Source organism: Miscanthus floridulus, chromosome 17 (assembly GCF_019320115.1).
Source record: "Miscanthus floridulus cultivar M001 chromosome 17, ASM1932011v1, whole genome shotgun sequence".
NCBI lineage: Eukaryota > Viridiplantae > Streptophyta > Magnoliopsida > Poales > Poaceae > Miscanthus > Miscanthus floridulus.
In genome coordinates this window covers 57,519,247-57,531,953 of record NC_089596.1, presented here as the reverse complement: position 1 = coordinate 57,531,953, position 12,707 = coordinate 57,519,247, and the positions used below count along the sequence as shown (strand labels likewise).

Genomic DNA, 12,707 nt, shown 5'->3' with positions numbered 1-12,707 from the left:
AGGCCTAGTGGTCTTCAACACTTCATGTATCAAGCTTAGGGTCACTTGTGTGTATGTATTGTTGCTGGTCCCAATCATTCCAAGCTTTCAATCTAGATCCTTGAAGACTATAGTACTAATAATTGGACATTGAAACATACGGTTAGCATGCTGATCCTGCTTGGAAGGATTAATATTAAATTTGGTTTCATGGATTACGTTGAGGACTACACAGTGATTACAGTTCACCTAAAATAGAATTTAATTTTCTTTGCTGGGGAGGATAGAACAATCATCGCATATGACATGGACCGCATAAAAGTTCATGTCATCCCTGCCCTTGTCTTTCGATATGATAGACGTAGCGTTAAAAAAGAGTTTATCTGCAGACCATACTATCTTCCTTATGTTCCATTGTTCTTAGATTCGTTAGCCGAGCAGTAAATAAAGTTGCATTTGATGTATCTCTCTATTATAGTTAAATGGACCAATATTGTTTGCTTTTCTATGGAAATGTTAATTTCTTAAATAATGGATGTTGTCATTATTTCAGCTAAACTACTGTGCCATCTTTGTTTTGTTTGTAAATTGAATTATTTATTTTGTGCTCACATACTATCTTCCCTATGTTCCCTTGTTCTCGAAAAAATTAGCAGAGGAGTAAATAAAGTTCCTTATATTTTTTACGTGTGCAATAACATTTCAACACCAATGGCACCTCTGCTTGGCTTTTAATAGAGGGATGTGGTCACATGTACTACTGTCTTCTGCTTGGCTTTTAATTAATTCCTCACAAAAAATATAACGCGAGACTTGATCGGATGAACTCTATTATGCGATGAATCTGGAATTCGACATGAATTCTTGCCTCGCCTGGTAGCGTACCAAATGCGTTCATTCAAACAATGGTTGCTTCACCGCCAGGTCATACGGTAATCCGACGGTGATAACTTGCTTCACTGCCGGATCCAACTGTAGTCCATCTTGGTACCGACGGTAAAAAAAATATTATCTCTGCCGGTTTCTTCGGGCGTCGGACATAGGACAAGAAGCCGGCGGTGAAAACCCTTTTATCGTTGGCTCGGTGGACGACACGGCGGCGAAGGTTGGCATTGTGTTCACCGTCGGATCGAACTCCGATCCGGCGGTGAAACCGGTAATCGCCACCGGTTATTCGGCTAGGAGGGGTCCCGCAGGTAACGGGACGGCGGTGATACATATCACCGCTGGTTATCCTCAAAACTGTTGGTGAAGGTCCTGACGGTGAATAGACTTTCTGTAGTAGTGAAAGGACCAGGCTGATGGGACCCCCTCCCCCACTCACTGTCCCAAATGGATGAGGACGAAGGACAACGCATGCCGGATAAAGAGTAAGGCGCCCATTTCTCTCCTTTCCTTCTCTCTCTGTAACCGGGTCCCCCAAAAGCTATATAAGTGAGGATTAGGGCTTGCTCTTGATCTATCTTGACTTTATTAGAGCTCCAACACTGTCTTCAGCCCCCGTTTGTAAGCCCTACTGCAAACGCTCTAGCTCTCATGCTTAGGGACACAAACAACCATTATCGAAGTGGATGCAGGGCACGTCGCCTGAACCGGTATAAATTCTAAGTCTCCGAGCGCTAGCTATCTGAAGCCATAAGTACGGCTACAAATTCACTTAGTCAACGTGACAAAACATTGACAAATATCCAAAAGGAGGAACTCCAACAGAAATGTATGCAATTGACAGCAGATTCAGAACCTCTATTTTCCTCACTTTTCTTATTATTTTTTACCGAAAGTTATAATGTGCATAGAGAAATAAAAATGATTGTAGCAAAAAATAGACAAATATTTAATTTAACGTAACACTAACTTGCTGCAGAATGGTAGAATGCAAAAATCTTTGGAGTATATTTTACTAACCTCTAGCTTTATGAGATATGCAATTCGTCAAACTTTTCCAGTCCAGCTTGGGTGGTCGAATTAGTGAGCAAGCCATTGCTTGAACCTCTATGCATGGTTCCACTTTAAAGCTTTGTAATTTGTGTGCTACACCCTAACTGCTGGTTCTTTTCTATGTAGCCATTTAAGCCCCCTTCAACATTATATCAATAATAGCAGCAACACCGAGCACTATATAGGGTTTTCCACTTCAGACTCCAAGTGACATCAAATCCGTAAGTTTCTTTAAAAGTTTACATAAATAGCAAGATGTTTCGTTAAGGGCATCGCGAGTCCAATTGCATAAAATTTTCAGGTCCAGAGCCACTCTCCGACTCCGAGCAGGGATACTCGTCTTGACTCTTGAGCCTCCGTTCTCTCCGAGGCCTTGTCTAGTTTTAAAAAGTTTTCTTAAAAAGTGTTAGAGTAGTCATCACATTCAATCTTACGATACGTACATAGAGCATTAAATGTAGATAAAAAAAACTAATTGTACAATTTGGTTGAAAATCGCGAGACGAACGTTTTGAGCCTAATTAGTTCATAATTAAATATTAATTATCAAATAAAAACAAAAGTACTACGGCAACCAAATTTTTAAATTTCGCTCAACAAAACCAGGCCTGAGTCTCTGTCGCTGCCTGCCGCCAGAGTAGGGTCTACACTCTACAGCCAGCAAAGACGGCTGCCTTCCACAACGCTACCCCGAGCTCAGTAGCCCACGCAAGTCCGCTGCCACGTGTCAATGCGTGGGCAGCTCCAGTCCTGCGTTCGAACTGAACTGACAAAAGTTTGATGTGATAAAGTTTGGTTCGAGTGCTCCAGTGGTTGGTTCGATTAGTGCACGAGAAAACAATAAAAAAATCTACTCTCTATCTACGTGTCATTTCCTGTCTCATCCGAGCATTAGCTGGTCGGACGGTTATAACTGTTTACAGCATGTGCGTTTAGCTGACGTTTGTTGTAAATTTTTAGTTGGAACAGTATTTTTCTCTCACACAAATCAGTCAGCAGTACTTCTTCACGAACCAGTAACAATATGAACCAACCAACTGAACAGGCTGTTAGTCATCTCGGTTCGACTCTTGTCCAAAATGCGATTTGAGTTCTGACACGCACGGTTCGGTTTCTACAATGTGCAAAGTTCGATTTTTCCTGCTCATGGTTCGATTTCTCTGCACACTGGAGGTGCTCTAAGGCATCCATGCTCCTATGAAACCTAGTGGTAACGAGGAATCCATATAGTAAGTTTGAAGGAACCTGATTTAGTTCGTAAACACATGACTTATAGGAAAAAACCCAATAAAAACCAATTAATTTCAACAACTACTATAGAAATAAACTTTGCTAATTATAAATTTGTTGTTTCTTGTCACGGTAATATGTTTTTGTTTTTTAATAAAAAATATTAGTGACATTGTGAATGGTTTTTCTTCACGAGTAATAAAGTTCCATTTCTTGAATCCAAAGGTTTGCTCAACAATTGATCAATTTTTTCTCATGAAAAAGAAAATTTTGTTTTCCAGTGGGTTAAAAAGTTGCGACAACGGGCGCCACCAGCATGCACTGCGGAAGCAGGAAGAGAAATACATTATTTTAGTGATAATTATTAGAATAGGGCGTCCGTCCGCGGACACTTCTGTTGACCCACTCCTATCCGCTCGTCCAGAAGGCTCCAGTCACCGTGCGGCCTTATCCACCCGCGCCATCCGACCTCCGCGCCCCACTCCACTGTGTCACCCGCCCGTCGCTCACCTTCTCCAGCGCGGGGGTCGCTCGCTGCTGGTAGCGCTACCGCCTCCACCGTGGGGATGCCTCGCCGCGAGCGACCGCACTCACGCTGCCCTATCGTTGGAGCCACGTAGCTGCTCGCTGGGGCCGCGCAAGTAAATGTTGCATTTGAAACGCATGTTTAAAGCGTCTGTTTCAAGTGTTTCAGAGGTATGTTGCAAGTGTTTCATATGGATGTTGTGAAAGTAGATCGGGATGTTTCTATGTTGCAATGGTTGTACACGTATGTTGCAAGCATCTGTTCCCAATATTTTATCTGTTTTTTATGATGTATGTTCGAAGTGTATTTATCTACATGTTACATATGTTTCACACATATATGTTGCAAGTGTTTTATCTGGATGTTGCGTATATTTGCAATGTTTTTCAAGTGTTTTTGCAAGTGTTTCTGATGCATGTTTCAAGTGTTTCAACTATCTTCGGACGTATGTTTCAAGTGTTGCATCTAAATGTCTCAAAAGTGGATCGGGTGTTGCATATATTTCGCACATATTGCAATGTGACTCACCTGCCGTAGGTGCCTGCTGCAGCTGCTGGCCCCCGCTCGCTGCTTCCTTCCCTCCTCGCCTTCTGCTTGCCCCGCCTCGGTGTCTCCTCCTCCCGACATTGGCTAGGCGTCCAATACGACGACGGGGCCCGGGCACACCGCGATCATTCCGAACTAGAGGCGCAGGCGGGCGGCAGCGCCTACCTACCGACCCCCCACCAGGAGTAACCCCCCTCTCATTATTTTGATGAAGCGTGAATTGGGTCCTTTCTCTTTGGGCTGTGTTGCCAATCAGGCCCATGTAGCAACCAGGCAGTAGCCATGTAGTAAAATCCAAAATCACTGACATCAGTACATATCCTATGCTTTTTGAAGTAACAAAAAAAGTCATAGCTTCTAAACTAAGTATCCTAATTAAAATCCGATTGCACCATCATGTTCCTTGCAATAAACAATCCAAAACAAGATCCCACATGGATACAATTCGATAAAATTTTGTAACAAACATTTATCTCATGATGAACATGTAATTAAAGATAATCGTCGAACATCACATTAACGCTACACGAACATTGCAGAAAATAGCATAGAACATCATATGTATATTACGTGAACATCACATATATCATGAAATATAAAAAAATAAAAAATATAAAAAATAAAATTAGTGAAGCAATTAATTATAGTTAAATAAAAAAATGGTACCGAATATCACAAATACATCGTAGAACATCACATTAACACTACATGAACATCACTAAATATAGCATAGAACATCATATGTATACCACGTCAACATCATAAATATCGTGATGATATAAAGTAAAATAATAAAATTAGTGAAGAAAGTAATTAGAGTCAAATAAAAAGAAGAAAAAAGGCCATCGAACATCACAAATATCCGAGAACATCAATGTATGCTTACTGAATATCACAAAATACATCATAGAACATCACATTTCTAGTCGCAGACATCAAAAAATACATATAGAACATTACATGTATACTACATGAACATCACGTGTCTGTAAATAAAAAAGTGAAACATAAAATTATAAATAGAAGAAAAGAAAGAAAAATAAAAAAATAAAATACGAAAATAGAAAATAGAAAAGGAAGCAAAAAATAATAATAAAAGACCACCGAAAAATAAAAATAAAAAAAGAAAGGAAAGGAAACAAGAAACTGAAGAAAAGAAAAGAAAAATAAAAAAGAAATAAAAGATGAAAAGAAAGAAAAATAAAAAATAAAAGATTACAAAAATAATAGAACACAATAGAAAATAAAAACAAAAACAAAAGGAAAAACAAATAGTAGAAAGGAAGGAAAAAGAAAGAGAAAAAAACGACAGGCACACCTAGGTGCGCGCAAAACGGAGTGCTTTTTGCGTAAGCGCGGGCATTCGTCCGGACATCCGGACGCTAGCACTGCCATTATTTTAGAAAAGAAAAATGCTCGAGTTGTGATCTTGTTGAGGTTGTCCTCTGAATAGAACCTTCTTCTGTCATTGTTATCAAACATAAATGATAAAGAGCCCTGTTCGATCAAAATTAAATGTGCGATACTATTTCAGGCCTTGGCCATGCTAATATGCCATTACAATAAAAGCATTCGCGTCTGCCCGATTTGCAGCCCATACATGAGCTGCCCTTCATGTCACGGATTCTCGTCAGTGTAGGCTTGCTTCTTGCTTTTGAATTAAAGCATAACCCTAACGCTATATTAGGCCCATTAACAGACCATGAATGAACTCGTGTATACGTGTGGATCATCTCGCTTGCAAGGTAATAAATAGTGGGTAGCAGGTCTGTAGCGGATTGACGTCTACTACATCTGTCAAAAAATACAATTTTAGCATAGTGTCATGTTTTAATACCTTTAAGTTTGATCAATTATAGATAAAAAAATATCTAAGTTTATGATACCAAATAAATATTGTCGGGTATCAATATTAAGGATACCCGGAGGAAGAAAGTTAATGGTCACGAACGTTAATTCGCCCGGATGGTCCAAGACGTATTTAAGGTCTCGTCCGACCCTGAGGGGCACGGGTTCTGTCTCTCCCTCGCTTTTCTCATTTTTCTGTCTTTCTCTCTCTATAACCTACGCTCCCCCTTCACCTATAAAAGGGGAAGCAGAACACCCCCGAGAGAGGCACGAGCACACGGCTGAATGAGTTCAACAAGACTCAACTCCGTTCGATCTTTTCACCAGAGACTTGGGACCTTCTCCCTCTCTCGTCCGTTTGTAACCCCTACTACAAACTAGTGCCGGTAACACGAGCAGCAGCAGACTGGACGTAGGGACATTCTGCCCGAACCAGTATAAATCCTTGTGTCCTCCAAGCACACTTTCCGGGCCAGACGCGTAAACTAGAAATTTACTAGCCGGTGATCCGAAACATCGATATTAGGGATGCCCGGAGGAAGGAAGTTAATGGCCACGAACGTTAATTCATCCGGATGGTCCAAGATGTATTTAAGGTCTCGCTCGACCCCAAGGGCGCGGGCCCCGTCTTGCCACACCCCTCGAGCGCGGGCTCTGTCTTGCCCGACCCTGAGGGCACGGGCCCCGTCTCGCTAGACCCCTCGGGCGTGGGCTCCGTCTCGCCCGACAGAGATCCATACTGCCTCCAACCACTATGGGTCTAAGAGTACGACCCCAGGGTCAAACTTCTAACACCGAGGGGGAAGCGGGCACGTCTCGACGTGACCCGTGGACACGACGGACCATACCTGGGGCTCACGTTGCCAACAGTGTCGGGCATGCCGGCGCTGTGCTGCCGAATTCCCGTACGGCTTCTGACAGGAGTACCTGTTGACCACGTCGCCCGCCGAAACATAGTGGAGCACTGTGACCGGTAGACGATGCCTGCGTACAGCGCCAGTGACGAATAGGGCCGCTACGTGGAGCCATCCCGTCATCATCTACAGGACCGACGGGACCCGCATAAAAGGAGATGAAGGACGCCGTGACCTTGGAGGCCTTCTTCTCCCTCACTTTTCTCTCTCTCTGTAACCTGCGCCTTCCCCTTCACCTATAAAAGAGAAAGCAGGACGTCCCGAGAGAGGCACGAGCACACGACTGAACGAGCTCAACAAGATTCAACTCTGTTCGATCTTTTCACCAGAGACTTGGGACCTTCTCCCTCTCTCGCCCGTTTGTAACCCCTACTACAAACTAGTGCCGATAACACGAGCAGCAATAGACTAGACGTAGGGACATTCCACCCAAACCAGTATAAATCCTTGTGTCCTCCGAGCACACCATCCGGGCTAGACGCGCAGATACAAAATTACTAGCCGGTGGTTCGAAACACCGACAAATATCATCATATTAATTACGAAATGTATTTTCATAACAAATTAATTCAAAGACATAACTATGAATATTATTCACTAAAAACTTGATCAAAAGTGAACAACTTTTCGTGGCACGTAAACTATAGTTGCATTCTTTTCGGGACGGGGGTAGTACATTGCAGATTGCGGATAGCGGGCGATATAGCATATGCTAAGTTCCAATAACATTATCTAATAATCTCATATAATTTAGGTATATGTGTTTCTCAAAAAAAATTTATTTAGGTATATGTGTGTCTTAAAAAATGACTTTATTACACATTATCAAATCAACTAAATGCAAACTAATGATAGACTAATAAATATATAACTTAAATAGTGTAAATAGATATCTAATTATATTCGAAGAGTTGATTCACGGTCAAATATATCTTAAATTAAAAATAAGCTAGTTTTGTTCTGAACTTGGACCGCTATAGCGGTATGCTATGTCAAATAATGCCGCTAAGGTACCACTACGGCTATTGTGGCCACTATGAATGCTATTTAGTACCTGGCTTGAACTTCAACGGTCACACTGGTGGCTGGGCACCATTGATCGTCAATGGCGCTTCCGTTAACTTGCCGCTCTCCTGGCCGCCGGCGATCTCCGACTCCGGATGCTCGACCTCCAGGAACTCCCTCTTGTACTTGTATCTCATCGCCACCCACACGAACAGAGCCATATTGAGCACCGACAGAAGCAGGAGGAACACGTGGCAGTAGTCAAGGTGGGAGTCATTGAGGTTGTCGCCGATCCAGCTCTTGCCGGCGCTCTCCCGCCCCCTCGTCGCACGGTCGACGAGCGTCACAAGAAGGCTGTTGAGGAAGTTGCCGACGCCGAGGCCGCTGGTGAAGAAGGTGGTGCCCAGGCTCCGCATCCCGTCCGGCGACTGGTAATAGAAGAACTCGAGGATGCCCACGGAGTTGAAGACGTCGTCCACGCCCAGCAGCACGTACTGCGGCAGCATCCAGAATATGCTCATCGCCACGGTGTCGCCGGCGTGGTGGACGGACCGCTCCCGGATCACGCGCATACGCCGGACTTCGACGAGGTAGGCGCACGCCACCACCAGCACCTGGAACGCGCACCCGATGCCCAAGCGCTGGAGGAGCGTGATGCCGCGAGGGTTGCCCGTGCGGCGCCGGACCAGCGGCACCAGCACGCGGTCGTACACCGGGATGGAGAGCAGCATCGAGATTGTGATGAAGCTGCCCAGGGACGCCGCCGGGATGCGCACGCCGCCCATGGAGCGGTCCAGCGTGGTGCCCTGCTTCACGAACAGGGTGTTCACCTGCGCCCAGATCGTGCAGGGCACCAACGTCGACAGCCACACCACGATCATTCCGATAATCAGCTTCACCTCCTCCACCTCGGTCACCGTGCACGGCAGCAGCCGCCTCGTGTCAGACCTCAGGGCCGCCCTGCCAAGGACCCGGAACGCCCGCGTGTGATGCAGCCGCCGCTTCCCCGCCGCGGTGTACCACGCGGTCTCGTGCTCCTGCAGCTCGGCAGCGTCGCTGGGAAGCCGGCGCCTCCTGTTCACGAACGCCTCGCTGAACACCCTGCCGACCAGCCTCGCCGGGCTGGCTGCCGTGTCCCGCTGGACGGGCTCGTGCCGGTAGAACGGCGTGCCCACGTAGAAGAGGAGGGACAGGGCGAGGCCGACGGTGGGGATGGTGTACCCGACGCCCCAGCCGACGTTCTCCTGCACGAAGACGAGGACGAGCACGGCGACAAGGCCGCCGGTGAAGGAGCTGAACATCCACCAGTTGAAGAAGGATGCCTTGACCTCGCGCTCCCGCGCGTCGAAGTCGTCGAACTGATCCGCGCCGAACGTCGAGATGTTGGGTTTGGTGCCGCCCGCTCCGATGGCCATGGTGTAGAGCGCCCCGTAGAAGAAGGCCACCTGCTGCCGCGTCGCCGCCGCGCAGCCGCCGTCCGGCGTGCATTGCGGCTGGAGGGACTTGAGCGATACAGCCAGCGTTATCAGAATCATTCCCTGCAACAGTTCCGTCAGTCCTAACAAACTGTCTAACATCGAGTTTGAAATACTGTGGACAGAAACCGTTTGCCCGCAAATTCAGGACAAATCGGAGCTCTTTCCACCTCAACTGAAGACTCAGAAAATATTAAGATGTGGGTTTTAAATTGTGAAAATAAACAAAGAATCATATTTAGCTGTGCATTTTATGGGCGGTGGAAGGCCTTATGCTGTGGAAAGATACATATAGCTGTGGGTGAGAAGAGATGAATCACGAGTCACGACTAAGGATCTAGCGGTGTTTTCTTTTGATCGTCTCGTTCACTCGTCTCACCACTCAAATCACGTGAAATACCGTCTAATTTATTTGAGCAAGTCTTTGAGTCGATCCAATATCCCAAAATAATTAGAACTTGCATTCTTAATCACTACTAATCAGTCATGACGTCCTTTGGATTGTGTGTTTAGTTGAATTATTTTGTCCCAACTCTCGTACATGATAAATCATTTCAGTCACAAGCAGGGGCAGAGCCCAGAATGCATGAAGCGCGGTGCTTGTGTAACATAGTGTCAGTTAAGTGCTGAAGTACTCAAATTTGGGCTGCCAAGCTGTTCTTCATCGTAACATCGTAAGAGCATCTTCAACAGTCTATTCAGTTAAGCGCTGAAGTACTAAAAATTTTCAGCCACAAACTTTAGTTGATGCATGAGCTTAGCTTGTTGGAGCGGTTTTTAGCAATACCTTTCTTAAGTTTTTGCAGCTTAAATTTTGACAATCCACATTCTCCAAGTTGGATATTTACAATCTCTAACTGACCAAATAGGCCTTTAATAGTGCGTATTAGACTGCTCTGACGTTTGTAAGCCTCAAGCGGCTGAGGTGGCCACCTCCTACTTTATGTTAGAATCATGCTATGTAGGGTGGCTGCTTAAAAGGGTAGAGGACTAGAGGTAGGACATGACTACTACGGCTACGAGTATGTTTGAGAGTGTGTTCTGACGAACTTTGAAATTGGAGCATACTAGAATAGAAATGATGTTTGACTAACAAGTTAGCTCTAGCTTTAGGAATGTGAGCTTTTTGAAGGTATATATATAGTCAGTCTCAGCGAGCTTCTAAGCATTAGGCTCTGCTTGGAAGAGAGTTTCTCCTTCCCCCCGTATCTCAGGTCCCCACATCCTACCAAATGAATTGGAAAAAAGTGAAACTGAAAACTGTTTGACACCAAGCTCGAGCTCCTTTCATGTACTTATACCGTGCTACGGTAGGGACTGGGCCGAAAGACTCCATTTTCGGAGCACCGACATTTTAATACGAGGGTCATAGTGTAAACACTTGACCGAGAACCCTAATTTTTTTATAATTTAGCTCTTTTTTAAAGAAAATTTACGTTTAGCCCCCTGGGAGACGTAAACTTATCTTTAGGCCCTGGGGGTCGACGCCAGGACTCATGACGCCGAGGTAACACGTCTCGGCGCCACAGATCTTGGCTCCGAGGTTCTTGGCCAAGCACAACAAGACATCCTAGATGGCGTTGACGTGGCCAGTACCTTAGTGCCAGAATACATGACGCCGAGCTCGGCGCCACAGATTATATTTATATGCATACTTAGTGCAACAGTGCTTAATTCTGTAAGCTTGTGACCACATATGCTTTGTAAATGTGATGTTATTGTGCTGCCGGGAGTAAAAAATTTCAGGCCTTGCTTAGCTACAAGCAAAATAAGCGGACACCGGCACAGGCAACTGCATGCAATGGTATTTAAATGATGGGGTTATAGTTGACATTACCACTCGGTCCAGGATCGGTGCAGGCTCCACCTGCGTCCCGGCCCTCCTCGCAAGGTCATAAGACGTTTGTTCATCGTCGGAGGACTCAATGTCGGCATAGCCTGTTTGGGTCCATTGCACCTTAAACTTGATCCTTGTTGCTCGTCTGTACCAAGATAGGTACGAGTTCTCGTTCGTGTGGGGCTGGTAATTCTCATACAAGTTCTCATGAAAGTTTTTCCAGTGGTCGATGTAGTCACGGTGCAAGGTCTCAAAGTCCGTCTCCTTCTTTTGTTTACGACGATCGATCCTGTAGGTTGACAGAAATGAAAATACAAACTTATAGCCTTCAACAGGATATCATAACAAAATTAAAGAGCAGACAGTATAACTAGTTGAAAGTGACCCTCACATCCATAAGTACAGAAAAAAAAAACAAAAACATCTTAAGATTAGTTGATTATATCTATTGGTGGCTTGGTGGTGGTATATACTCTCATCGGGCAAAGTGGAGCTACAATTGTTACTGTGGCCATTGTTTGTGTGCAGTCAAATTGTTGGACTATCAGTGCTACTACTATGGCAATCGGACAATTTGGACCAAGTTAAGAATCTGTCAAAGGACTGCTAAATCCTATGCAGCACTATGAACACTACAGACCTCAGAATGACTGAATGAGGCTATTTCCATTCGAGTGCTTCTTCTATGTATAGCATGTTTTAGATTAGTCCTAACCAAACGAAGTAAACCATTACCTCAATCACAAGTTGACTAAAATGTAGAACCCCAAAAAGCCATGAGGAGGATACTACAAACAACAACTATTCAAAATCAACAGGCAAGTTTCTCTGAGCATTAGGGCTATAGAAAACAACAGGCAAGTACCATGTCAATTGCAACTTGCCTGTTGGAGTAGTCTGCACATGATCATAAAAAAAATACCCCTGGATATGATCATACAGTGAGGCTCTGAATCACAGAATCTCAGTGGTGGCTACTAGTTTGTCGAAACTCCGCTACAAGTAGGTACAGCTAAATCAATTGCAAACTCAATTACAGACAATTTCTAGTCCATTTCATACTCAGTTACAATTTGGGATATAGGATAACTACAACTATGGACACATACTGACTACAAAAATTCCACATTCTGCAGCCATTTAAAAGAATGACACAGCATATAGTTGATGCAACCAGTTGCATTCTAATTGCAGCGGGTTGCAGCTAGCTTATATAGATAGGTGAATGCTATCCATATAAGCTCGGCAATGAAATCCTCACCCACAAAATTATACATGCCTGCAAGCCAAACAATTACATAGGAAACTAATAGATAGTTACAAGAATTTCTATGGTGCAATTGCAACTTGGAAAAAAACAGCTAACAGATAAACACACAAGAGACCATACAATGTAAGCACACTTGCCG

General features: G+C 44.5%; 1 protein-coding gene across 1 annotated transcript; it reads right to left on the bottom strand.

Moving 5' to 3' along the window:
* Positions 1-8,054: 8,054 nt before the first annotated feature.
* LOC136515653 (protein NRT1/ PTR FAMILY 5.1-like) lies at positions 8,055-9,563 on the bottom strand. The gene has a single exon (XM_066509184.1). It carries the CDS (start codon positions 9,561-9,563, stop codon positions 8,055-8,057), a length of 1,509 nt encoding a protein of 502 aa, XP_066365281.1.
* Positions 9,564-12,707: the final 3,144 nt, after the last annotated feature.

Coding starts and splice junctions, on each gene's coding strand:
- LOC136515653 (XM_066509184.1), bottom strand. CDS start 9,563: ATGTTAGACAGTTTGTTAGGACTGACGGAACTGTTGCAGGGAATGATT.